At 43.1% G+C, this 25819-nt stretch overlaps 1 protein-coding gene across 4 annotated transcripts in view; it reads left to right on the top strand.

Annotated features, from left to right (window-relative positions):
• The first annotated feature begins 633 nt into the window (after positions 1 to 633).
• cars2 (cysteinyl-tRNA synthetase 2, mitochondrial) overlaps positions 634 to 25819 on the top strand; it is a 47922-nt gene continuing 22736 nt past the window's right edge. The window contains exons 1-9 of one of the 4 annotated variants that reach the window (XM_033023137.1): positions 634 to 900; positions 3888 to 3938; positions 7718 to 7792; positions 10813 to 10930; positions 11010 to 11081; positions 12407 to 12512; positions 13481 to 13564; positions 20835 to 20964; positions 24173 to 24306. In XM_033023137.1, the coding sequence (XP_032879028.1) occupies positions 683 to 900; positions 3888 to 3938; positions 7718 to 7792; positions 10813 to 10930; positions 11010 to 11081; positions 12407 to 12512; positions 13481 to 13564; positions 20835 to 20964; positions 24173 to 24306 (988 nt within the window). In that variant the 5' untranslated portion in view covers positions 634 to 682. Of the gene's footprint in view, positions 901 to 1750; positions 1859 to 3887; positions 3939 to 7717; positions 7793 to 10812; positions 10931 to 11009; positions 11082 to 12406; positions 12513 to 13480; positions 13565 to 20834; positions 20965 to 24172; positions 24307 to 25819 lie in introns of those variants that run through there. The other 3 variants (XM_033023138.1, XM_033023140.1, XM_033023139.1) reach the window with 3 other exon arrangements.

Raw genomic sequence — 25819 nt, 5'->3', positions numbered from 1 at the left:
GCTGGAGTAATTCAGCCGACCAGACCGAATCTCTGGAGAGTAGGGGTGGGTGGCGTTTCAGGTCTGAAGAAGGGGTCTCGACCCAAAACGTCACCCATTCCTTTTCCCCCAGAGATGTCCCGCTGAGTACTCCAGCAATTTGCATCTATTCTACCCTAGGACACAATGGTGCATTCTGTGAAATGGTTATCGTTCGAGTGCATCCCCAGCGACTGCCTCGACGAACCCCATCCCCGAGTACGGATGTGTCGCCTGTGCAGGAAGGAACTGCAGATGCTGGTTTACACCGAAGATAGACACAACATGCTGGAGTAACTCGGTGGGACAGGCGGCATCTCTGGAGAGAAGGAATGGGTGACGTTTCGGGTCGAGAACCTTCTTCACACCTTACCCTTCTATATCTCCTTCTTCTCTGACTCTCATTCTCACTCTAAAGAAGGGTCTCGGACTGAAGTGTCACCCTTTGTTTCTCTGCAGAGATGCTGCCTGTCCCGCTGAGTTACTCCAGCATTTAGTGTGTGTCAGGGGGCGGTGCAGGACGCCCATTTCCGGAAGGTTGGGATTGGGGCGGCCGGTGTGTGTGTGTGTGCAAAGATCCTATAGCAGAGCCCCCCTGTGTGTGTGTGTGTGTGTGTGTGTGTGTGCGCTCGCTCGGCCTGCGGCCTCCTCCGTTTGCTGTGACATGAGCCGACTGCTAGGCCGCTGGCGTAATGTAGCCGGGCTACGGCGCCTGCTGGCCCCGGCGAGAAGGGAGCAAGCCCGAGGCCTGTGCTCGGAGCGGCCCAGCGACGGCGGCGGAGCCGGAGCCGAGAACGACCAGGCGGCCGTCTTGCGAGTCTACAACGCCCGGTCACGGAGCAAGCAGCCGCTGGTCCTGGCCGAGCCTGCCATCGCCTCCTGGTACCTGGTGGCGCGGCGCGGCGCTCCCTCATCCTCTACCCCGGGCCCTCCCACAGCGCGGCGATCCCCCACCAAAGATACTAGAGGAGCTGGTATCTTTGATCCCCCCTCTCTCTCCCCCACCCCCCACCCTCTCGCCCCCCCCACCCCCTCTCTTCCCCAACCCCCCACTCTCTCTCCCCTCCACTCTCCCCCCACTCACTCTCTCTCCCCTCCACCTCTCATCCCCCCACTCACTCTCTCTCTCCCCCCACCCCTCTTCCCCCCCTCTCTCCTCCCCTCCACTCTCTCGCTCTCTCCCCTCCACTCTCTCTACTCCTCTCCCCCCACTCACTCCTCCCCCCCCCTCTCATCCTCCCCCCCTCTCTCAATCCCCCTCTCTCTCTCCCCCCATCTCTCTCTCCCCCCTCTCTCTCTCTCTCCACCCCTCTCCTCTCTCTCCCCCCCCCTCTCTCACTCTGCCCCTCTCTCTCTCTCTCTCACTCTCTCTCTCTCTCTCCCCCCCTCTCTCTCCCCCCCCCCCTCTCTCTCTCCCCCCTCTCTCTCTCTACCCCCCTCTCTCTCTCTCTCTCCCCCCTCGCTCTCTCTCTCTCCCCCCCACTCTCTCTTTCCCCTCCCTCGCTCTCCCCCCCACTCGCTCTTCCCCCTCTCTTTCTCCCCCTCGCTGTCCCCCTCTCCCTCTCTCTCCTCTCCCCCTCTCTCTCCTCTCCCCCCCTCTCTCTCCTCTCCCCCCTCTCTCTCCTCTTCCCCCTCTCCCTCGCTCTTTCTCCCCCCTCGCACTACCCCTCTCCGCCCCCTCTCCCTCTCTCTCCCCCCCTACCTCCACACGGCGCGGATCAGCGCTCCCCCGGCTATTGATCCTAAATAGAATAGTGAGTTTAAGTGAGTGGGAATAAAGTTGGCAGGTGTTGGATAATGCGGGGGAAGAATGAAGAAAACAAATTGCTATTTAAATATTGTGAGTAAATTGTGGGACGTTGAGAATTCTGGAGCATGTAAGTAAGGAAGCTTTGAACATTTGGGATTGCTGATCAGACAGCATCCGGTATATTGTGTGCAGTTATGGTCACCTTATTTAAGGAAGGATGTGCTTGTGTTGGAGGCAAAACAGACAACGTTCCTGGGTTAATTACAGAGATTAATGTTTTGACTTTTCAAGAGAGGTTGGTTATACCTGCTGGAGTTTAGAAAAAATAGAGATGTTATTGAACCATCAAGGTTTGTGAGCGACATGCCAATACACATGCCGAGTCAGAGTGTTTGTAACTAAATGCAGTTTTTAAAATAAAGAAGAAATTGCACTATTTTTTGACAGTCCCACATCTTTGTAACTCATTACTCCAAATGATTGTTCTTGTGCAAGTGAAGCCATTGAATAAATTCAAGGTGGAAGATAAGGGGAGAGAAAAGGTAAGTGTTGTAGGATCAAAAGGCTGGATCAGTCATGACTTTATTAAATAGCCGAGAAGGCATATTGGGTAGCTTCGCCTATATCCATCTGTACTGCCTGTCTGGTGCAGAGTAGGTTATTGGCAACCAGGTATATGATGTGTTTACATTTCAGAAGGCTCTGGATAATGTACCACATAAGCGATTGGTAAAGAAGGTTGGAGTGTGTGAAATAGGTGGTATGGATTGAAAATTGGTTAACAGAAAACAAAGAGTAGGAAGAAACTGCCTTTTCCAGCATGGTAGGCTAGGCTGTGACTAGTGGGGTACTGCAAGGAACAATGGTTGGCTAAAGCTACTCTGAATCTGCATCAACATTTTGGCTGAGGGAGCAGGTGATGCAGGTGTCAGAGGTTATGGGGAGAAGGCAGGAGAATGGAGTTGGGAGGGAGGGATAGATTAGGGATTGCATGGCAGTGTAGACTTGAAGGGCCGAATGGCCTATTTCTGCTCCTCTCACTTACGATCTTATGATGACTATATCTCCAAGTTTGCTGATAAACCAGGTAGGATTGCAAGGAGTGAGGAGAATGTGAAATGGCTTCAAGGAAGTATACAGAAGGCAGATGATAGAAAATAATGTGGAAAATTGTAAGGACATCAAACTTTGCGCAAACAAAAAAGCTTTTGAACATGGAAGTTTTGGAAATATTGATATGCACAGGGGCCAAGATGTCCATGTATAAAAGGTGCATAGCTAACGTGCAGACGAAGTAAGCAATTAGAAAGGCTAGTGGTCTGTGGAATGAAAGATTCTTTTATTATAGTAATTATAGGGCAAGTTTTGGTTCCCTTACCCGAAAGATATACTTGTCAAAGAGAGAGTAACAAAAATGTATGAGATTAATTCCAGGAGTGTCATGTTTGTTCTATGGGGAGAGATTGAGTTGAATTTAAAATGAGAGGTGATCTTACTGAAGCTTACAAAGTTCTTGATAGGCTGTGTGTAAGGCAGATGTATCCCCTTGCTGGAGAGCCCAGAACTGGGCAGTGTACAATTAGGACTATGATGCAGAGGCAGTTCTTTGCTCTATAGTAAATCATCGGAATTTTTCTCCCAAGGAGAGCTGTGGAGGATTAGCCATAGTTTTAATTCAAAGTAGAGAATGACAGATTTTTGGATATTAGGGGATACATGGATAGTGCAAGACAACGAGCTGAGCTAAAAGGTCAGTTGTGATGTTGATGAATGGTGGTGCACACTAGCCCTGGAATTATGGCATGCTCCCAAGGATTATTCTTCCCTACACTGGCCCTTGCCTCTAGGACAATCCCTCCCTGCACATCCCCTCCTGCCAATAGAGCAATTCCTCTGCCCCCTGCCAGTGGTGCCTTCCTTCAGTGCTTATACCCTTCCATTAATGCCCCTGGTGGTCCCATGCCTCCCCCTACATTAGTTGGAAATGATCATCAGAAGAAATGTTAAACGTGATAATGTTTATGCATGTAAATTGTGAGTCTCTTTTTGAAGTTTGTGCTTGAAATAGTATTTGGCTTCTGCTGTTTTGGAAATGGTCTTATTGTGGGTTTTTTGACAGGTATAGCTGTGGGCCGACAGTCTATGACCATGCGCACATTGGACACGCAAGGTAAACAAAAAAAAAGACAGCTTATTGTGGAAATTCAAATTATTCCGTTGAGAAATCTATAAAGTATAAACCAGGTAGTCGGAGATTCAGGCTCAAAATTAAGCACTGTACGTGCTGGAGCTCTGAAATAAAGTGTCTGGAGAAAAGGGAAAGGCCAGTGATGGAATAGGAGGCAGGAGATGGAGGTCTAAATGATAGTCGTAAGCAGCTCTGGAAACTGAAAATTGGTCTGGAAGTGGTGTAAGTGGGAATGGTGAAATTGAATGATCTGAAATTGTTGAATTGTAAATTAAATCTGGATTACTGACAAACCTCCGGGGGGAAAAAATGAGGAGCTGTTGCTCAGGTTTACAGATTATAGGACACTCCCTGGTTCATCATTTATCCCTGCTTTCTTCAAAATGTCCAACTTATTCTGAAATTTTGAAACAAAGGTTTGCAGATGGACAAAAGGACACAAAATTCTGGGGTAACTCAACAGGTCAGGCAACATCTCTGGAGAACGTGGATAGCTGACGTTTCGGGTCGGGACCCTTCTTCAGACTGATTGTGGAAGAAGGCTCCTGACCTGAGACATTGCCTGTTCATGTTCTCTGTTTTCTGAAATTTAGAGTTTTCCCTCAGCTGATCCCAGATGAAAGCCTTTTCCATTGAGAAGAACAAGCTCGTATTTATTTATTTTTAAATATTTTTATTTATTAGAAGTACAGTAAGTTACAGTAGTACAAGCCACATAAATCTTATTACATTTATTGTACCCCTTCATTTTTTAAGCTTTAAGGAAAGATAAATATAAAGAAAGTGAGAGAGAGTTATGTTAGTGAAAGAGTGATCAAAAAGAAAAACCCATTAAACCAATAGTTAGAGAAGAAAGGTAAGAAATAGGCCAAAGAAAAGAAAGAAAGAAAAAGAAACACAAGCTCTATTATGAAAACCGCGCAAAAAGGGATATACCAACTTCGTATTTTTCATCCCCCCCCTTACCAGATCCTGACACCATTTCTTTTTTAAAGTACTGTTGCACCTTATACTTGTAGTAAGTCGATAAATGCAGACCACGTCTTTTGGAAGTGGTCTGATTTGCCTGCAAGGAGGAGTCTCATATCTTCCAGGTGTAATGTTTCAAACATATTTGAAATCCACATATCTGGAAAAACACTCCAACAATAAATATGTGGAAGCTCGTATTTATAAGTAACCAAAGTAAGAGTCCATTCAGGAATTAAAGGAAAGAAAAAAACACCATAGTAATCATCACTTTAAAGTTGTGAAAACACAGGAATGGGATGAAAATGCTGTAACTTTTTTAAAAAATGGTTAATCGTATTTGACAGAATTGATTATTTTTGGCAGGCGGTAAAACCAGTATGTGTAGTGTATTAGATTTAGATGAGTTTATTTACATCTACACCACAACAATGAAATCCCATTGTTTGTGTGAAGCTCTCAGAGCAAGCAGCATACATGGTAATTATAGGTACAACAATAAATGCAATGATGAAAGCAAAACAACAGATCACTGCTGGGATTGTAGTGTAGGTAGATTTTTTTTAAAGTACAATAGAATATGTGACAGCATTTCTTGGAAGGGGTTGTGAAATAAATGATTGGTTTAGGAGTTTGATAGCAATGTGGAAGAAACTGTTCTGTAGTCTGGACACCCAAGCTTTCAAGCTCCTGTATCTTCCTACTGAGGAAGATCGGGGTCAATGCTGCTATTTTCTTCTCTTTCTGTCTTTAACCCTACACACGTAGAAATTGTAAATTAAATGATTCACAAATCACTTGCTTGTCAGTACAATATTCGCAAACTTGCCATTCACCCTAGAATTACATTGTTGATAAGCAATATTACCGTGTGAATTTATTCAGAACTTTTCACAAGTCCTATGTTCAAAAAACGTTGAAAAATACACAGAAAATGTCTCCCAAGTGAATGGGCTGGTTTGGTCAGCGGTTGTGGAATTTACCCAAAGGAGTATAATGCTGTGGGGAAGTGGCAGAGAGAAGCATTTGAAACCTACGACAGATCGACTCTGATTATATTGAATGATTGCGGGGAGGGGAGGGTTTGGCTTGAGAGTCAGGTGGCCTATTACTATTTTGGACATCCAAGATGCCCTCATTCTTTAGGGAACAGGGGTTCCCATCTTCCATCATAGATGAGGCCCTCACACGTGTCTCCTTCGTATCCTGCAGCTCTGCCCTTGCTCCCCCTCTCCCTAGTCACAACAGGGTCAGATTGCCCCTAGTCCTTAACTTTCACTCCATCAGCCGCGCATGCAATACATAATCCTCCAACATTTTCGCCACCTCCAACAGGATCCCACCACATATCTTCCCATCTCCATCCCTTTCCGCCTTCCGCAGAGACCGTTGCCTCTTCAACTCCCTTCCCACCCAAATGGTTAACTCATCCCTTCCACTCAAACCACCCCCTCCCCGGGTACCTTCACCTGCAACTGCAGGAGATGCAACACCTGTCCCTATACCCGATACCTCCTCCCTCCAGGGACCCCGACAGTCTAGGCAGAAGTTCACTCGCATCTCCTCCAACCTCATCTACTGTATCTGTTGTTCATGATGTGGACTCTTATACATGGGCGAGACCAAACGTAGACGGAGAATATTGATTTCTCCAACTTCAAGTAACCTCTGCATTCCCTCTCTCTCCATCCCTCCCCCACCCTAGTCATACCAGCTCCTCATTCTCACCTAACAAACAGGTAACAATGGCCTGTTTCCTTTATCATCATTCCTTTCTTGCATATAGTTATTTCATTAGTTCTATGTCTCTCTACATCACCATCTATATCCCACATTTCCCTTTCTCCTGGTTCTAGTCTGAATAAGGAAATGTTAATTGCTCTGAAAATAAACACAAAGAGTATGTAAGAAGGGTCTCAATCCGAAACGTCACCCATTCCTCTCCAGAGATGCTGCCTGTCCGGCGAAGTTACTCCAGCGTTTTGTGTCTATCTTCGGTTTAAACCAGCATCTGCAGTTCCTTCCTACACATTCCAACTATTTTCTTGTGTACTTGTGTGAAAAGTAGTGCATCTTGAACTAAAAGTATCTCAGAAAGTAAAACTTCTATTTCCTGTATGAAAATTAATTGGAGTGAAAAACAAAAGATGTGAATCTCTAGTGTCCTTCACAACTGTAGTTCATCTCAAAGTCCTCCACAGCTGATGAAAAATATGAACTGTAGTCACCGTTGGACATCATAAACTCCCATAATTAAAAATTGCTCATGATTAGAAAATCTTTTAACAATTCAGACTGGGCCACTCGTTTTGACATTGGAAATTGGAGAGAGCAGCCTTGCTGTTCTTCATAAATAAAATCATAAGAGTCAGAGAGCTGTACAGCACTGAAACGGGGCCCTTGTCCAAACACGTCCATGCCGACTAAATTGTCTGACTGAGTTGGTCACACTACCTATGCATGGCCCCGTATCCTCCCAAATCTCTCCCATCCATGTATCTAAGTGTCTTAGAATACCCTGAACAGGACCCGCCTCTACCACTTCAGCTCGAGAATTCCTTCAGCACTGCCCCTCTTAAATATTTACAAGTCTGTTGGTAATCCTTGACTTTCAGTGTAGTCTGTGTAGACTGAGAAATAAGCTGGTGGAAATTCCCATTGTCTGGTGTGAGAAACGGTTAACATTTTAGGTCCATCAGTTTAAATTGGATTTTGAATGCACTGTTTGACTAGGTTTGCTCATTTCAAGTAGCAAGTTACAAACTGATACTAAGTTTTGAATTGTTTTGCAGTTGTGCAGAGCAGTATTTATGCTTCGAGTTTATCAGCAGGAAACTTGGACTCGAAGTTTGTGCGGCACGAATAAGGTTTGACAGCCCAAACTGTGCAGAGTCTTATTGTCCTCCAGGTGGAGCCCCAAGTCTTATTTAAAGTTGCTTTCACACAAACTACAGTGCCGGTATCAAACAAAATTAATTTTCTTGTTAATGCACCTTAAACGAAATATGACCTGCTGATTGAGCTATCTCTGGTGTCTCACTCCCTTTGTACTGTCACTGGAGTGTTGGCCTGAATCATGTGCTTAAATCTGTGCAGTGGGATCTGAGTTCTGTGGCCCATGACTTGGGAGCAATGCAGCCAGTACAATTTATTAACTAAATTAAAACAGTTTTACATTAAATTAAACCATAATGTATTTCCCCAAAATATTGGTGAGTGAAAGCGGCAGATTTGAATTCACCGCCAACATGGACTACTGTTTCACTAATTAACACATTTCTCCAACACTTCCGAAATAAGTAGACATTAATGTCATCAGTCAGTTACGGCACTTAAAGCTGTTATGAAGTATTGATCAGGTTAATATAGGGTTTTTCTGCTTAATGTGAAGTCTAATGAATCTTTATTGACCATGGGTATTGTATGCTGCAGGGCAGAGATACAGTGCCCTCCATAATGTTTTGGACAAAGACCCATAATTTATTTATTTGCCTCTGTACTCCACAATTTGAGATTTGTAATAGAAAACAAAATCACGTGGTTAAAGTGCACATTGTCATTTTTTTGTTTCACCATGTAGAAATTACTGCAGTCTTTATACATGGCCCCTGAATTTCAGGGCACCATAATGTTTGGGACAAAGCAGTGTCACGTTAATGAAAGTAGTCATGTTTCCACATTGTCCTCATCGATCAACCTTTGGAACTCTTTATGTTACAACTGTGCAAGACACTGGTGATTACAGCCTTTTTCTCAGGGAAGTCTAAAACAAGAGAACACAAACATTTAAATTAAAAATGATATTTAAATAGGATCTGAGGGGCAACTTCTTTATACTGTCTAGTGGGTATGTGGAGCTAGCTGCCAGTAGGAGTGGTAGAGACGGATACAAGTACAACATTTAAACGATACTTGGACAGGTATATGGAGAGGAAACATTTAGAAGGATATTGATCAAACGCAGGGAAATAGGACTAGCTCAGGTGGGCAACTTGGCCGAATAGGATGCATTGGGCTGAAAGGCCTGTTTCCATGCTGTAAAGCTCTGGCTCTATTCAGAGGATTGCGGAAATTCAGAGAGCAAGGGAAATGGAGAATCTGGGAGAGCGGATCAGCCATGATCTTAAAGAAGGAAGCCAGTGGCCCATTGCTGCCTTGTTTAATGAATGTAAAGTATAATAAAAAATAAAGGGTTGTCTGTCTTTCTGATTTTCTTTCCTCTCATGCCCTACATCAGGGGTTCCCAACCTTTATCGTCCCGTTTACCCCAGGTAACTTTTTGAAAGCAAATTTACCCCCACACTGTTTTATTCTGTAATTTGAGTTTACACTTCTACCATAATAAAGCAACCGACAAAGGGGAAAATATAAAATACTGTTTTTAACAAATCCAGAATTGACAAATTTACCCCCTTGGTAGGTGAGATTTACCCCCTGGAGGCAAATTTACCCTAGATTGGGAACCTTTTCCCTACATCTAAAAGAAAGTGATATGGCAAACAGAACCTGCCTTTTGGGCATCAGCTGGGTCATAAAATAATAAAGCATCACAGTCTTGTCAACTGGTATAATCCTTCCTTCTCACTCCTGATTTCTTGTGACTTATCAATGAAATCCAGTGAAATAACTATTACATCTTCAAATAAAGCACATCCAGTAAAAACAGCACAACGCTCTTTGCAATTGTGTCTACCAACAGATCAGTTGTTAGTGGTGATTTTTGGGCAAAACTGGGAATAATGCTCCAGAAAACCTAGCTTCAACATAACACGTAAGATTGGCTGAAACCAAGATTCTTTTATCCTATTATTAAGTTCACTTCACACAATACGAAGTCCCAGTCAGAGCAAATCTTCAACAGTACTCCAGATATAGTGCTGAGATGACTTGTGGACTGGGATGAGTGCACTGCACTTGCTGAGCAGGTGCAACTCACCTTTCTCACTGCAATTAAACTTTTTTTGCGTATCTAACCCTGATATTTTCAAATTAGACTATTCTTGGCACCGTGAATCAAAAATGAATCATATCTCATATCAGTCTAGGTCTTCCTAAACCCTCTACATTATCATATGAAACATTTTATTTTAGCTTGCGTACATAAGGCAAGACTGACATTCCAAACAGTTCGAGCTCATTTGATTTCACCTGGAAATGTGCAATGTGCCTTCAGGCATGGTAACCTGCAATAAAGCAAATTGGCTTGTTTAATCAATATCTATAGACACATCAAGCTTCCACAAGCAATAACAGGAGAAATAACCATATCAGCTGTTAAAGGATAAGCCGTGGACTAGGAGTATGACTACAATGGTGGCGCAGTGGTAACGTTTGCTGCCTTACAGCACCAGAGACCTGGGTTTGATCCTGACATCGGGTGCTGTATGTTCTCCCTGTGACCGCATGAGTTTTCTCTGGGTGCTCCAGTTTCCTCCCACCATCCAAAAACATGCAGGGTTGTAGCTTAATTATCCCTAATATAGTCCCGGGTGATTATTGGTTGGCGTGGACCCAGTGGGCCGAAGGGCCTATTTTCACGCTGTATTTCTAAAACTAAACTCTTCTCATAACTAGACCAAGATTGAAATTCTCTCCATAGTGAACATGACAACTCAGAGAGGCCCATTTGTTGGAGCCAGACAAATTGTGTGCCCAAATCAAATCCTAGTACCCAAAGCAATTCCAAGTACCTTGTGTGAGCTGCATCCTGAGCAGAACTGAACCTCCATACTGAAAATGAACCTGAGGTTTAGTACTTGAATTGAGTCCCAATACTTTGACCAACATCTCATACTTGGAGAGATCAATGTGATGTTTATACCCTGTACAACATATCTAACTGAACATTGTTAACAACAACTTCTCAGGGCTCTGCTTTATTTTTTAGCTCGTATGTTAGATTTGACATAATAAGAAGAATATTGACCAACGTCTTTGGCATCGATGTCATCATGGTGATGGTCATCACAGATATTGATGATAAAATAATAAAGAGATCGAGGGAGGTAAATAACTGAAAAGGTCCTTGCATTTAAAACCAAGCAATTGTAATGCCATGGCTGACTTCTTATTTCTTAATTGCAGTTGAATATCTCCCCGAAGGTACTTGCTTCTATATACGAACAGGATTTCAAACAAGACATGGAAAGCTTAAAGGTAACATTTTATAGCAAGTGCAGAATGTAGTTTTGGTTAGATATTTACTGTTTTTAAATGTTTCTAATCCCGGTTTCAGTTAAATGGAGAGATCAGAGAAGATGGCAGTATTCACTTCCAGCAGATATAATAGAAGTATTCAAAATTATACATGGCTTTCAAAAAGAAAACATTACAGTTGTTGATGGGATGATAATCAGCGAACACATATTGAAAGTAATCAGTGAAAGGATCAGGTTGACCTGATAAAACGCACAGCAAGTTATACCCTAGAATTGTCTGACTAGAAAAATGAACGTATGTTTGATTGTAAGATGTCTGAGAGGATGCCATGTCATGATGCCCACCTTGACAGCAACCCTTGGATGGTGCCGTGTTCCCTCATATTCCCTCCCCCTGGATGGTGCGCCGCCGCCCACCCCTCCCCCGACAGTGAAAGTCCACCTCAGATCTCACTAAACATTAACAACTTACAATTTCTCACCATTTAAAAAAAAAAATCCTGTCTAAAGCAGATGACCTCTCACTTTTCACATATTTCCAGCAGTCATGCCCCTGTCATATGCTGAGAGAATGGAGCGGCTGTGCTTGTATACTCTGGAATTTAGAAGGATGAGAGGGGATCTTATTGAAACATATCAGATTATTATGGGTTTGGACATGCTAGAGGCAGGAAACATGTTCCCGATGTTGGGGGAGTCCAGAACCAAAGGCCATAGTTTAAGAATAAGGGGTAAGCCATTTAGAACGCAGATGAGGTAACACGTTTTCCACACAGAGAGTTGTGAGTCTGTGGAATTCTCTGCCTCAGAGGGCGGTGGAGGCCGGTTCTCTGGATACTTTCAAGAGAGAGCTAAAAAGGGCGGAGTCAGGGAATATGGGGAGAAGGCAGGAATGGTGTACTGATTGTGGATGATCAGCCATGATCACATTAAATGGCGGTGCTGGCTCGAAGGGCCGAATGGCCTACTCCTGCACCTATTGTCTATTGTCAAATAGTTTGTCCATATCTCCCCGAAGCCTCTGCATTCTCTTCATAGTGAACATTGTCGAGATACTTTGTATCATCAGCAAATCTGCATATATTACTCTTGATTCCTTCCTCTTGTAGAATTGTAATTCGCCTTCTCCAATATATTTTCATGGCTTTGCTATCTCGGTGAATGTTTTAAGTGAATGAATTGTCATTCATGGTGTTAGCCCTGGTTATAGTTCATTTATTCGTTTCTGTGCCTATCAGGGTGATTATCATTCTAGCATCTTCGAAGCATGTGCTTTTAAAAATTTATTTGAAATACTTTCCAATATTTTCGATGTTGCTGCAGGTTCTTCCACCCACAGCATGTATGAGAGCGACTGATAATATTCCTCAGATTGTGAAATTCATAGAGAAAATCATTTGCAATGGCCATGCCTATTCTACCTCAGCAGGTGAGTATATGCATCATCAGTCAATTTTGGCTGTATCACTGAAAGGATTTCTTAATTTTTTATATTAATTTTAATAACAAATACATAGCTCGGTGTCATTACATTAATGGTGGTCTTTTTGGAATGTCAGTCTTGCCTGATGTGTGTGCTAAGATAAAATATTGCATATGATATAAAAATAGATAAAGTGTTAGAATAACTCAGCGGGTCAGGCAGCATCTCTGGAGAACAATGATAGGTGACACTTTGGGGTAGGGACCCTTCTTTAGACATCTACAGTCTGAAGATGGGTCCTGACCTGAATTGCCACTTTTTTTTAGTAAACCAGCATCTTCAGTTCCTTATTTCAACATTTTTGCATATTATATCATTTGTAAGCAGTTTAGGAGGACATAGACTATTATGAATTATGATGACAGAGTACCAGTAAAGAGCAATAATCTTGTTTCTAATTTTTTTTTGTGGAGAGATTTATTAGAAGCAAGTGGGACTAGCTTGTTGGACAACTTTGTCATTATGGATGAGTTGGGCTGAAGGGCCTGTTTTAATACCATATCACTCTACGACTCCAAACATCAACAGAGGCAGCTCACATTTGCTATTGGAAAACATTGAGTCTGCAGAAGGCTCCCGTCCCGAATGGTCAATTATCCATGTTCTCCAGAAATGCTGCCTAACCTGCTGAGTTGCTCCAGAGAACACAGATTTAAGATGACTAGCAAATTAAATCAAACAGAGCAATTAACTTTTTTCTGCCGACCAAATTGCCATTACCAGGAGAGCTCTATCAAAGAGCTAGCACAGGCATGATGTGCCCAATGGCCACTATTATCTTATGAATTTAATAAAACTGCACTTCAATATCATATTGCCTAAGTATTAAATATGTGATATACAAATAAATTATTAGCCTAGCCTGCTGTGATTTTAATTTACTTAGCAAGTACTTTTTCAAAAATATCTTTCAGGAAATGTGTATTTTGACATCCAGTCAATTGGTGATCGTTATGGAAAGTTTGTCAAAATAAATGATGACACCGTTGAGGAAACAAGTATGTATTTGTTTTTTTTTTACTGTTTGTTACTATTTTAAGACTTTACCTGCAGCTTCTTTCTTGGACACATGACTGTGAGCACATCGAGACCTACTGGTTATTATCCTTGCACTACAAGGGTCAGTGGTAGTTATGATATCATTTTACTTGATTGAAGTTATATGTGGGAGATTCCACACTCTCCAGACACCAGAAAATGGAGAAATAAAGTTTGGTTAAATCACCAGACAGACTTACCTGAAAGTAAAACAACACACAAATCCCACAATTAAACAAAGGAATCCTGCTCCCAATTAGCACCTGTTCAAAAGGACATTGCACATAACCCCTGCAGCATATCTGAGCATGTTGCGAAATAATCCCAATGGAATAATGTTACTCCCAGGCACGGAACTCGCTATCAAAATATGGAGGGGACCGGGGGACAGGGGAACACCATTTTTTGGCGGCTGCGCGCGTATGCGCATACTCACAAACACATGTGCGAGGCTTCGGAGACTAAATCCAGCGCTAAATGCAGCTCAACTCTGCTTGTCTCGCCGGGTTAACCTACATGCCCTGACTGGACTGACGGGATACCAGCGCTGCTTCTCCGCGCTGGTCATATTTCCCGCAAGCCCAGGCAGGTTCACCTGGCGGGACAGGCAGAGTTGGGCTGGGTTTAGCGCTGCTTCTCTGCGCTGGCTGTGGGCCTGGGGGTACAACTCCCGTCTGACTCCCGACCTCTCTGGCCACCCGTGGGGGGGGGGGGGGGGGGCACTCAGGACAGCGCCGGAGAGCCGGCCGGGATCGATCCTGGCTGCGGTCGAGGCGCAAGTCTGTGCCACGTCACCCTCCTCCAATCACCGCACTCTATCCTCAGTCCCATCCCCCCCACTCCTCCCTCCTCCAATCATCACGCTGAATCATCATGTCCCGTCCCCATTGCCTGCTGACTGACGTCTCTCGTCCAATCGGCGCCCTCGATCAGCAGACCCACCTCCACTGTCGCAGAAAGCGGAGATTTTAAAATCCGGATGACAAAAACTTGGGGGGGATGTCCCCCACCTCTCAAAACATGGGGGGGACGTGTCCCCTCTGCCCCACCCGGGTTTTCCGCCCCTGGTTACTCCAGCATTTTGCGTCTATCTTCGGATTCAACCAGCATCCACAGCTCCTTCCTACTACAAACTACTTACTCTGATAGACAGGCCTGTGGCAATTTCTGTTCTTGAATGGAAGAATTTCGTCTCCTTGAGCCTTACTGGATTTTTTAGGGGTACACTACAGCATTATAAGAAAACAACCCTATAGCTCACCTAATTTGTGCTGGCAGTCAGTTTCCTTGTGTCTCCTCTCTATACTCATCCCATTTCTCAGTACGTACCCCTTCTAGGCCACGGTGTTTCAAGTGCTCATCTAAATATTACTAACATTTTGTGACAGTACACAAAATGTGTCTCCACCAGTACTTCAGGCAGTGGATTACAGATTTAAACCACAGTCCCAAACTTCCCCTGTCCCTTCTTCAACCTCTGACTTTCTTACTGTATTGCCCTTTGCTTTTTATATTTCTATAGTGCCTCGCCTATTAGTTCTCTAAACCTGCCATAAGCTATAATTTATTTATCCAATCCTGAATACCCCTTGAAATCCAGCGTTCCATTTGTCATGCTTGCCCTTCACCCTTGTGGGGTCTTGGAACCTGATCACAATTTCACTTTTGAATGTCTGTTATCTTATCTGCAGTATCTGTTCCCAGTACAATTTTGCTAGTTCCTGCTTTTTGAAATCATATTTTTCCCAATGTAGCGCCTAATTACTGGTCTATCCTTGGTCTTCTCCATAACAACCATCAAACTTATAAAGTAGTGGTCAGTCACTGACACCCTCAGCACTTAGCCAGCTACATTCACAAAGATTAGATTAAGTAACATTGGACTCAAAAAGCTGTTGGATACACTTTATATTCCCTCGAGGCCTTGTGTACTAAAGCTCTCAGTTAGTTGGGGTGATATAATTATTACCTTGTTTGTACACTTTAAATAAATTTGCTATGTAAGTCTTCTTGCTGCTGTAGATTTAGAGGACTGTAGAGCCATAGCCTCAGAATTAGTTCCTTTAAGAGGAGACGAAGAGAAATGTCTTCAGCCAGAGGGTGGTGAATCTGTGGAATTCATTGTCACAGAAGGCTGTGGTGGCCAAGTCAATGAATATTTTTAAGGCAGAGATAGACAGATTCTTGATTAGTACGGGTGTTTGGGGTAATGGGAAGAATGGGGTTGTGAGGGAAGGATACATCAGCCATGATTGAATGGCGGAGTAGACCTGATGGGCTATAATGGCCTAATTCGGCTCCCAGAACGTGTGAACTCTGAATTTATAAAAGAATGATAACGGTACTTCTCTCCGTTCACAAATGCAAACACCCCTTCATTGCTAAGCATTACCCATATGATTTAGCTTGAATGATTTTTTTCCCATGAAACAGTTTAGAGGATTTAACTTGGCACTTATCACAGTTAACCCATTAGCTGGTTTAGCGCCTATCACTTCCCAGTTAAATTGATTCTCAGATTTAACAGCAGCTTGTATTATTAGGCACCACTAATAAAGAGAAATATCCTAAGAGAATGTTAGACCCTGAGGAACAGAAGGAGATATTAAAACAGAGGATCAAAAGCTTGGTTTGGGAACTATAGGGAATTCCCAAACTTAGGACTTAGGCTGCTGAAGGTGCTGCTGCCACTGGTGGCACAATTAAAATCGGAGGGGTTTGGGGTGTGATGATGCTAGAATTTGGGAGAGTATTGTGGGGGCAGCGTTTCTAAGTGGGAGAGAAATGAAAAGAAAGTAAAATAGAAAAGATGAGTTCATGTTCAGAGCTTCAGTGAATTACAGAGGTTATTCACATAATCAATAACTGAGACTACCCCAAAATGTGAATAAAATTGCAATAGGCAAAACTTTATTGCAAGTAAAGAGGGCTCTTATTCTGGCAGCCACTTACCACAATGACTAAATGGGGCAAGATTCCCTATGAATATCTATATAATTAAAAGTGTCATCTTGACCACTTCCTGTTTGCACTGTGCTTTGATCTCAGTCCTCCTCCGCTGCGCAGGCCCCGAGGATTTTTCCCATTGATGAAAAATAAAAGGCTTATTAGTGTTTAAAAAATCTTGAGATTCTCTCTCCTGGCAATCACTGCCGTGAAGGCCACGCCCCTTCCGGTGGTAGAGGGGGAGGGACTATAAAACCCGGAAGTGTGGGTGTGGGTCAGTCTGTCTGCAAGATTGCGAGGGAGAGGTCACGACTCTCTGTCTGAGCTGGGAAACTACAGAACACTGTGAGTATGCAATGTACTTGAATAAATGATTTGGTAGCCCTTAATGAAAATGAAATGAGTTGTTTGGCCTGCACTGTGCTTGAAACTGCAATGGCAATGGAAATGAAGTGAAAATGCAATCAGCTGTTTGGCTTGAGCCTGCCCTGTGCTTGAAAGTGCAATGGCAATGGAAATGAAGTGAAAATGCAATCTTCTGTTTGGCTTGAGTCTGTCCTGTGCTTGAAAGTGCAATGGCAATGGAAGTGAAGTGCAAACGCAATGAGTTGTTTGGCTTGGCCTGCCCTATGCTTGAAACTGCAATGGCAATGGAAGTGAAATGAAATTGCAATGAGCTATTTGGCCTGCCCTGTGCTTGAAACTGCAATGCAATTGGAAATGAAATGAGTTGTTTAGCCTGCCTGAAACCACTAATTTCGGCCCACAAGGCCCCTATTAGCCGAGAAACCAGTCCCCTTTGCCCAAAATGCCCGTATTAGCCCAGGAGGAGCATTTTGGCCCAAAAGGCCCGTGCCAGGCCAGGAAAAGTCTAGAAAAAGTGCCTTTCACAGAGATTTCACTCCGATTTTTTTTTTAAGAGCCTTTTCGGCCCATCAGGCCTGTACTAGCCCAGTAGTCCCTTTGTCCCATCAGTAAGTATTCCCCCTGCAAGTATTAAACCTCGCCCCAGTATTTTTCTCCCTCCCTTCATTTGCTCCCTGTGAGATCCAGGCCAGGATAGACTTTCCCTCTTCATTGCTGTGATCTGCAGAAAAATATTAAAAATGTCTAAAATTGATTCTCCACCCTGTCCCCCTCTCTCACAGAGTCTCTCACCTGTTTTGGGCAGAATTTCTGGCAGTTTCTGAGCTGCCAGCCCAGCAGGCCTGAGTGACTGAGCTGCCAGCCCAAGAATCCATTTGGCCCACAATGTCCATACTAGCCCTCTGGAAACCAGTCCCTTCGGCCCACAACACCCATACTAGCGCTCCAGAAAGCCCTCCCCCACCCCCACCCCCACCCCCACTGGCCAGCAACATTGTAATTGGTGGAGGTGGAATATTGCGTTGGGGGACCAAGCCTCACGTGTGAACATGGGACCCAATGGGTCCCACTTAGTCTAGTATAGATTAAATCCGATTGCAAACTGCAAGCAATGTGTATTGAATCGCGCTGGTTTTCTTACAATCCTCTCAGATGTGCACACAGAATGCTTTAGGGGCTGGAAATCTAATGTGCAAACAGTATGCTGTAAGCTCTCAGCAGATCTTCTTTCATTGATGAAGGGAATAATTTAATGTGTATTTCTAAGGAAAAATTGCACTTGGAATGTGGAAATTACTTTCAAAGCCCACACCTACTGCCCATCTTTATTGACCTTTCAGAAGATGAGAGTGAATGGCTGCCTTGAAGTACAAGTATCTGTGCCTTGGTTAGGATTTTAACACAAAGATGAAGAGGAAACAGTGAATATATTTCCAGGGAAGAAGATGTTAGGACAGCCTGGCTGGGGAAACAGAGCTAGAGAGAACGAGGAGTGAATCCTGCAGGTGAACACTGAGTCCCGTCAGCACACTGCCAGTGTTGTTGAAGGTAGTTGACCTTGTTGCTTTGAGAAATGCTATCAGGAATACCTTGTCAGTTCCTGTGAATACTGCAGTCACAGTGTAATGTGGAGCAAGTCAACATTTAAGACTGACCTTTTATTAGAGAGAGATTTAAAAGTTTATATTTGCTTAGGAAGAAAAGTAAAGAGCAAAAAAAGGTCAGCATTAAATTAGAACACAGGACTGCTATTTTCCAGCTGCTTTTATCTCTCAGATGCCTTTCAAAATTTACAATATGTTAAAGTAACATGCATCACAGCTGCCCCCTTCTCAATGATCAAAGAGAATTAGCTGGTTCGGTTATTTGGTATCATTCTTAACAGTTATTTGAATTATCTAATTTAACGTGAAATAACTTATTAATTTGGTCCAAATAGAGTTGCTAGTGCACTAATTATTCTTCTTTTATTTAAATTCAGTAACCTAGAAAGGACTTTCTTTAATCTTCACCAAAATACTGTAAAAATGTTTGACTCGTTTCACTGGCTGATATGAGCTTCTAATTTTTTGGCTGTACAGCAAGTAATTATATGATGGATGTATTGAAGTAGTTTATTATTGTCTATGTGATAACATTGTTAAAGTGGGTTGGGAATGGTGTAATCTGTTGATTTGGACCTTAATCATGTTATTTCATCTGACGGCCTCCATCTCTTCCTCTTGTGCCTCACCCAATTCCCCCATTTGTTACCCTTCTGAACCTCTTCCTGGTGCTTCTTATCTCACTTTTCCTGACACCAGCTCACTTCCTCTCCTGCTTGAGATAGCATCGTACCTCTTTCCCTTCTTATGCCTTGCCTCTTTGCTCTTTACTCTCACCATTATCCCAACTCTTCCTGATACAGTTGTTTAATTCGGAGGATGTCCTGATATGCTGCTGACAAAGCAACTTCTTCAAGACTCAAGGGAGCGATAGCGAACTGGATAGAGAATTGGCTCCATGGAAGGAAGCAGAGAACGATGGTGGAAGGTTGTTTTTCAGACTAGAAGCCTGTGACTAGTGGTGAGCCTCAGGGATATGTGCTGGGCAGATTGCTGTTTGTGGTTTACATCAACGATTTGGATGAGAATGTAGAAGGCATGATTAATAACTTTTCAGATGACACTAAAGTGGGTGGTATAGATAACGAAGATTGTTATTAAACATTATAGCAGGATCTTGGATCAGGTGTGCAAATGGCCTGAGGAACGTTTAATGGAGTTTACTGCAGATGTGTGAGGTGTTGCATTTTGGGAAGTCAAACCAGGACAGGGCCTTCACAGTGAATGGAAGGGCTGTGGGTGTGTTGCAGAGCAGAGGGATCTAGAAGTGCAGGTATATAGTTCCTTTCAGGGTATTCAGTATAGAAGTTGGAATGTAATGTTACAGTTGTACAACTATAACATTGTTGAGGCCATATTTGGAGTATTGTGTTCAGAGTTGGTCAGCCTGCGATAGGAAGGATGTTGTTAACCTGGAAATAGTGCAGAGAATATTTATGAGGATATTGCCAGGACGTGGGCTTGAGCTGTAGGGAGAGGTTAGGCAAGCTAGGACTGTGTTTCTTGGAGCACAGGAGAATGAGAGGCAGTGCTTCCACACCTCAAAAAAAAAAGAATTTCTTGCGTAGAATCCCAAATTTCTTGGAATTTGATGGTATTTCCTGAAATTTTCTAAGCCTTCCCCAACTGTGCATGTGCGACTGCCGCCCCAACTGTGCATGCGCAGATACCGGGCCCACTGCGCGCGTGCGGGTAGACGGCGTCATTTTGCGTCCCTACCACGTTATGGGCGCCATTTTCAACTGTGACGCGGCTGACTGGCCTCCCCAACTGCTCAGGCGTGGATGGTCGTAAATATACTTATTTCCCCGAATCATCCCGCGGGCCGGATTGGACCCCTTCGTGGGCCGGATGCGGAAATTTCCCGAAATTATTATTTTCCGAAATTATTATTTCCCCCTAAAATTACCCGAAGACAACCAGAATTTCCCGAATTTCGGGTAATTTCCTTCAAAGTGGAAACAAGGATGAGAGGTGATCTTATTGACAAGTATATAACCGACCCTGTGTCGGGTTGGTTCATGTGGAGAATTCAATAAATTCAGCAACACAAAGCAATGCGTTATCACCTTTATTTGTAGCATTCACAGCACAGAAATGTACCATTTGTCCTCTGCTTATTACAGAGAAATGGGGTAGAAAACAGGGGCACGACCATGGGAAGGGGAGGGAAGGCATCACAGAAGAGAATCCCCCTCATTAGTGCATTGATGTGCAAATGAGCTATGATGCAATGAGCAGAAAAAGAATTAATTCTCTGCAAATCCTTAACTATTTAATGACCTCTGCGTCTTTTTTAATCTTGAATTTCTAGGTGAAAATGATAAAAGACACAGAAGAGACTTTGCTTTGTGGAAATCATCAAAACTATTGGAGCCATTTTGGCCATCGCCATGGGGAAATGGCAGGCCTGGCTGGCACATTGAGTGTTCAACAATTGCAAGGTTAGCTCATCATGTAAGAGTCCTGGAGCGCATAAGCACAACACAGAAGCACTTGAACAAGGGCAATTTCCACTTTAACATTAATTTTCCGGTCTCGTCATGGGACTATCACCAACAGTTCTGCATTTGCAGTTCAGAGGCGATGCATTAACTGATTGAAGTTCCAGAATGAAAAGAGTAAAATTAAATAATGTGGCCTTCAGAATTTTAGAGTTAATTTCTGATATGTAATCACTTGTGTTCACTTTCTGTCTCCTGTTGGGTTTATGCATGTTCGCATTCAACAGATTAGATTTATGCAACACATTTCATGTAAAAAGTAGGTCTATGGATATAAAGGATAAAGGATGTATGACACAGAACCACATAGTGTTAGTTGTTAAGGAGATGTTAATGTGGAGCGAAGGGTTCAGAAATGGAATTCTGACATGACAATCTTGCCAGCTGAAATGTTACGCACCAGTAGGGGAGCAATGGGCGCCTTGAGTATTAGCGCGGCTTGAGTATTAGAAAGGCACTATATAAATCCCATCCATTATTATTATTAATGGAAATCAGATCTACAGTGCCCTCCATAATATTTGGGACAAAACCCCATAATTTATTTATTTGCCTCTGTACTGCACAATTTGATATTTGTAATAGAAAAATCACATGTGGTTAAAGTGAACTTTGTCAGATTTTAATAAAGTCCATTTTAATACATTTTGGTTTCACCATGTAGAAATTACAGCAGTGTTTATACATAGTCCCCCCATTTCAGGGCACCATAATATTTGGGACGCAGCAATGTCATGTAAATGAAAGTAATCATGTTTAGTATTTTGTTGCATATCCTTTGCATGCAATGACTGCTTGAAGTCTGCGATTCATGGACATCACCAGTTGCTGGGTGTCTTCTCTAGTGATGCTCTGCCAGGACAATATTGCAGCCATCTTTAGCTTATGCTTGTTCTGGGGGCTAGTACCCTTCAGTTTTCTCTTCAGCATGTAAAAGGCATGCTCAATTGTGTTCTAATCGGGTGATTGACTTGGCCACTCAAGAATTGACCATTTTTTAGGTTTGTAATAATCCTTTGTTGCATTAGCAGTGTTTTAGGGATCATTGTCTTCCTGTACAATGAGGCATTTGTAGCAGTCCTCTGAGCAGATAGGATGTGTCTATATACTTCAGAATTCATTATGCTACTACCATCAGCAGTTGTATCATCAATAAAGATAAGTGAGCCAATACCTTCAGCAGCCATACATGCCCAGGCCATAACACCCTCACCACTGTATTTCACAGATGAGGTGGTATGCTTTGGATCTTGGGCAGTTCCTTCTCTCCTCCATACTTTGCTCTTGTCATCACTCTGATATAAGGTAATCTTCGTCTCATCTGTCAACAAGACCTTTTTCCAGAACTCTGTGAAAAGTACTCTTTTAAGTACTTCTTGGCAAACTATAACCTGGCCATCTATTTTTACGGCTAACCAGTGGTTTGCATCTTGCAATGTAGCCTCTGTATTTCTGGTCATGAAGTCTTCTGCGGACAGTGGTCATTGACAAATCAACACCTGACTCCTGAAGAGTGTTTCTTATTTGTCAGACAGGTGCTGGTGGGTTTTTCTTTATTACAGAGAGAATTCTTGTCATCAGCTGTGGAGGTCTTCCTTGGCCTGCCAGTCCCTTTGCGATTAGTAAGCTCACGTGCTCTCTTTCTTCTTAATGATGTTCCAAACAGTTGATTTTGGTAAGCCTAAGGTTTGGCTGATGTCTCTAACAGTTTTCTGAGACTTGTTTCTCAGTCTCATAATGGCTTCTTTGACTTTCATTGGCACAACTTTGATATGTTGATAAACAGCAATACAAGTTTCCATAGGTGATGGAAAGACTGGAGGAAAGACTAGGCGCTGCGCTCTCTTATACCTGCATTAAGGAGGCAATTAAACACACCTGAGCAAATACAAACACCCATGATGCCATGTGTCCCAAACATTATAGTACCTTGACATGGGGGGGGGGGGGGGGGGGGGGGGGGGAGTATGTATAAACACAGCTGTAATTTCTACATGGTGAAACCAAAATGTATAAAAATGACCTTTATTAAAATCTGACAATGTGCACTTTAAATACATGTGATTTTTTTCTATTACAAATCTCAAATGATGGGTCTTTGTCCCAAACATTATGGCGAGCACTGTATGGGTCCAGTAATAGAGCCATGTAGCGCATGGTAGTGCAGCGATAGAGTTACTGCCCTACAGCGTCAGAGACCCATGTTCAATCCTGACCACGGGTGCTGTCTGTACGGAGTTTGTACATTCTCCCTGTGACTGCGTGGGTTTTCTCCCGATGCTCCGGTTTCTTCCCACATTCCAGTTTGAAAGTTAATTGGCTTCGGAAAGAATTGTGAATTGTCCCTAGTGTGTATAGGATAGTGCTAGTGCATGGGGATCACTGGTTGGCGCGGACTAGATGGGCCGAAGGGTCTGTTTCCGAGCTTTATCAAAACCAGGGGTCGGCAACCTTGTTCTGCATAGGGGCCTGGACGCATGTCTGTATACACATCTACCACGTGTACACATGGATCCCGCCCCCATCCCGCCCAAATCTTATTTGATGAGCAGGCATCAAATCATGTGTTCACAGAAGGTAGACAAAAATGCTCGAGAAACTCAGCGGGTGAGGCAGCCTCATGCAATCCTTGCATGTCTCACCTGCTGAGTTTCTCCAGCATTTTTGTCTACTTTCGATTTTTCCAGCATCTGCAGTTCTTTCTTAAACGTGTTGACAGAAGGTGCTCGGCCGTGCCGGCGGCTTTGCGCAGGATGCTGTACATCCAGAGCTCGGTGCTCCGGCAGGCCCGGATGATTAAGGGGGAAAAAATCCGCCTGCAGGCTGGATGATTTAGGGTTCTGGGCCGCATTCGGCCCGGGGGCCATAGGTTGCTGACCTCTGCTTTAAACTAAACTAAACTTAAAAAAAAAACTGAACTAGAGGTTCTGAAGGGAGAAAGTGGGAGGGATATGCCCATGGAAGGACTTTTTTTTAAACACATGATTGCTTGACAATGGACCTGTAATTTGTGTACACTAAGTATTATAGATTGACCCCTTATATATCAATCTTCAGAGTCCTTTTAGATTGCGGCACACTGGTGATTGGAAAATAACTTTACTTTCCCTGTGAAGCAGATGGGGAGCTAACTCTGTGGCATTTTCAGCTCTGTGTTTGGAAATAAACTGGACATCCATACTGGAGGAATAGACCTGGCCTTTCCCCACCATGAAAATGAGGTTGCTCAATGCGAGGCCTACCACCAGTGTGAGCAATGGGGAAACTACTTTTTACACTCTGGTATGTATCTGCAATGCTCAGGTGAAAGTCACTCCATGACTGGAAGTGAGAAAAGTGGTTGGTTCTAATTGCTAACATGCAGTTATTGTTTACTCTGCGGGTAGTTAGCTCAATATACGACTAAATAATCCCACACATCACAAGCTTGCCTTGCTGTCTACCTGCAACCCATTTACAAATGACCAATTAAGTATTGGCAGACTTTTGTTTTAGATTTACAGTTCTTCAGTTCTAAACATTTAGGTTACAGAGGTTCCTGTGCTCACTGCTGGAATTATGAAATGTTCCCCTATTTCTTTTGTTTATTCAGTTTTACACCATTACTGACACTACTGTCAATGTTTAATCAGGAAATACAGATACACAAACTTTTGGTTTCTTTGTGCTTGTGCTGATCTGATATCCACCTTTTGTTTTCCTTGCTTTCTCATTGATGGTAACAAATTATGGGAGAGAGGATCTTAAAAACATTAAGATTCCCTCCCATAATCAGCTTGAAGATACATGGGATAGAAATTTTTGGTTAGAGTTATGTATAGGCTCTCAGACATTAGAAAGACTGCAGGACATGGTATAAAGCAGGATAATAGAGCTGTGTGTAACCAAGGGGAAAATAATCTTTGTTTCTGTATTAACTGAACAAACCAAAGTAACTTTCATAAAGTGGACGGTGAATGAATGGGCATGTAAAATATGATTTTCTAGATCAGTAGGTTGAGGAACTAATTAAGGAGTAGACTATTGTAGATGTAGTATTGTGTAATGAAAAAGGGTTAATGATCTGATGAGGGGCCTTTTGGGTCATCATAATACATTAAAATTTTATATAAAACTTTGAAGCAATTTTTGTTCAATCCTAGACCAGCGTTTTAAATTTAAACAAAGAAGACTATGAAGTCATGAGACATGAGCTGGCTATGGTAAATTGTAAAGCCACATTTTTGAAAGTCAATGAACAATCTTGTTTGTTAGCCCTTATTGCAAAGAATATTGGAGTAGGAAAAGTGGGTTCGTATTACAGTTGTACATGGGGTTGGATGTCTGTTTTGGTCCCTTATCAAAAAAAGAAGACACTAACATTAAAGACAGTCCAAAGAGGATTTACCAGGCTAATTCCAGGGTAGTTCTGTCAAGAGGGGCTGGACAGTTTCTGTCTACATTCCTTGGAGTGTATAAGGATGAGGGGTGACTTTATTCAAACATAACATTGCAAGAGCGCTTGACAGGTTTGATATTGGGATGTTTTCACAAGTGGGAGAGTCACAAACAAGGGGACATAGCTATAGGGCAAAGGGCCAGTTATATAGAGAAGATCAAGAATTGAGGTTTATGGGGAGCTGGTACCAAAGAGAATTGAGACCAACATAGATACCACACGGAAACAGGCTCTTCGGCCCACCGAGTCTGTGCCGATCAGCGATCCCCATACACCACCACTATCCTACACACACTGGGGACAATTTACAATTATACCAAGCCTATTAACCTACAAGCCTGTATGTCTTTGGAGTGT

This window comes from Amblyraja radiata, chromosome 6, assembly GCF_010909765.2.
Source record: "Amblyraja radiata isolate CabotCenter1 chromosome 6, sAmbRad1.1.pri, whole genome shotgun sequence".
Classification (NCBI taxonomy): domain Eukaryota; kingdom Metazoa; phylum Chordata; class Chondrichthyes; order Rajiformes; family Rajidae; genus Amblyraja; species Amblyraja radiata.
The sequence above is the reverse complement of the archived record's forward strand: the minus strand, read 5'-3'. Positions and strand labels throughout refer to the sequence as shown.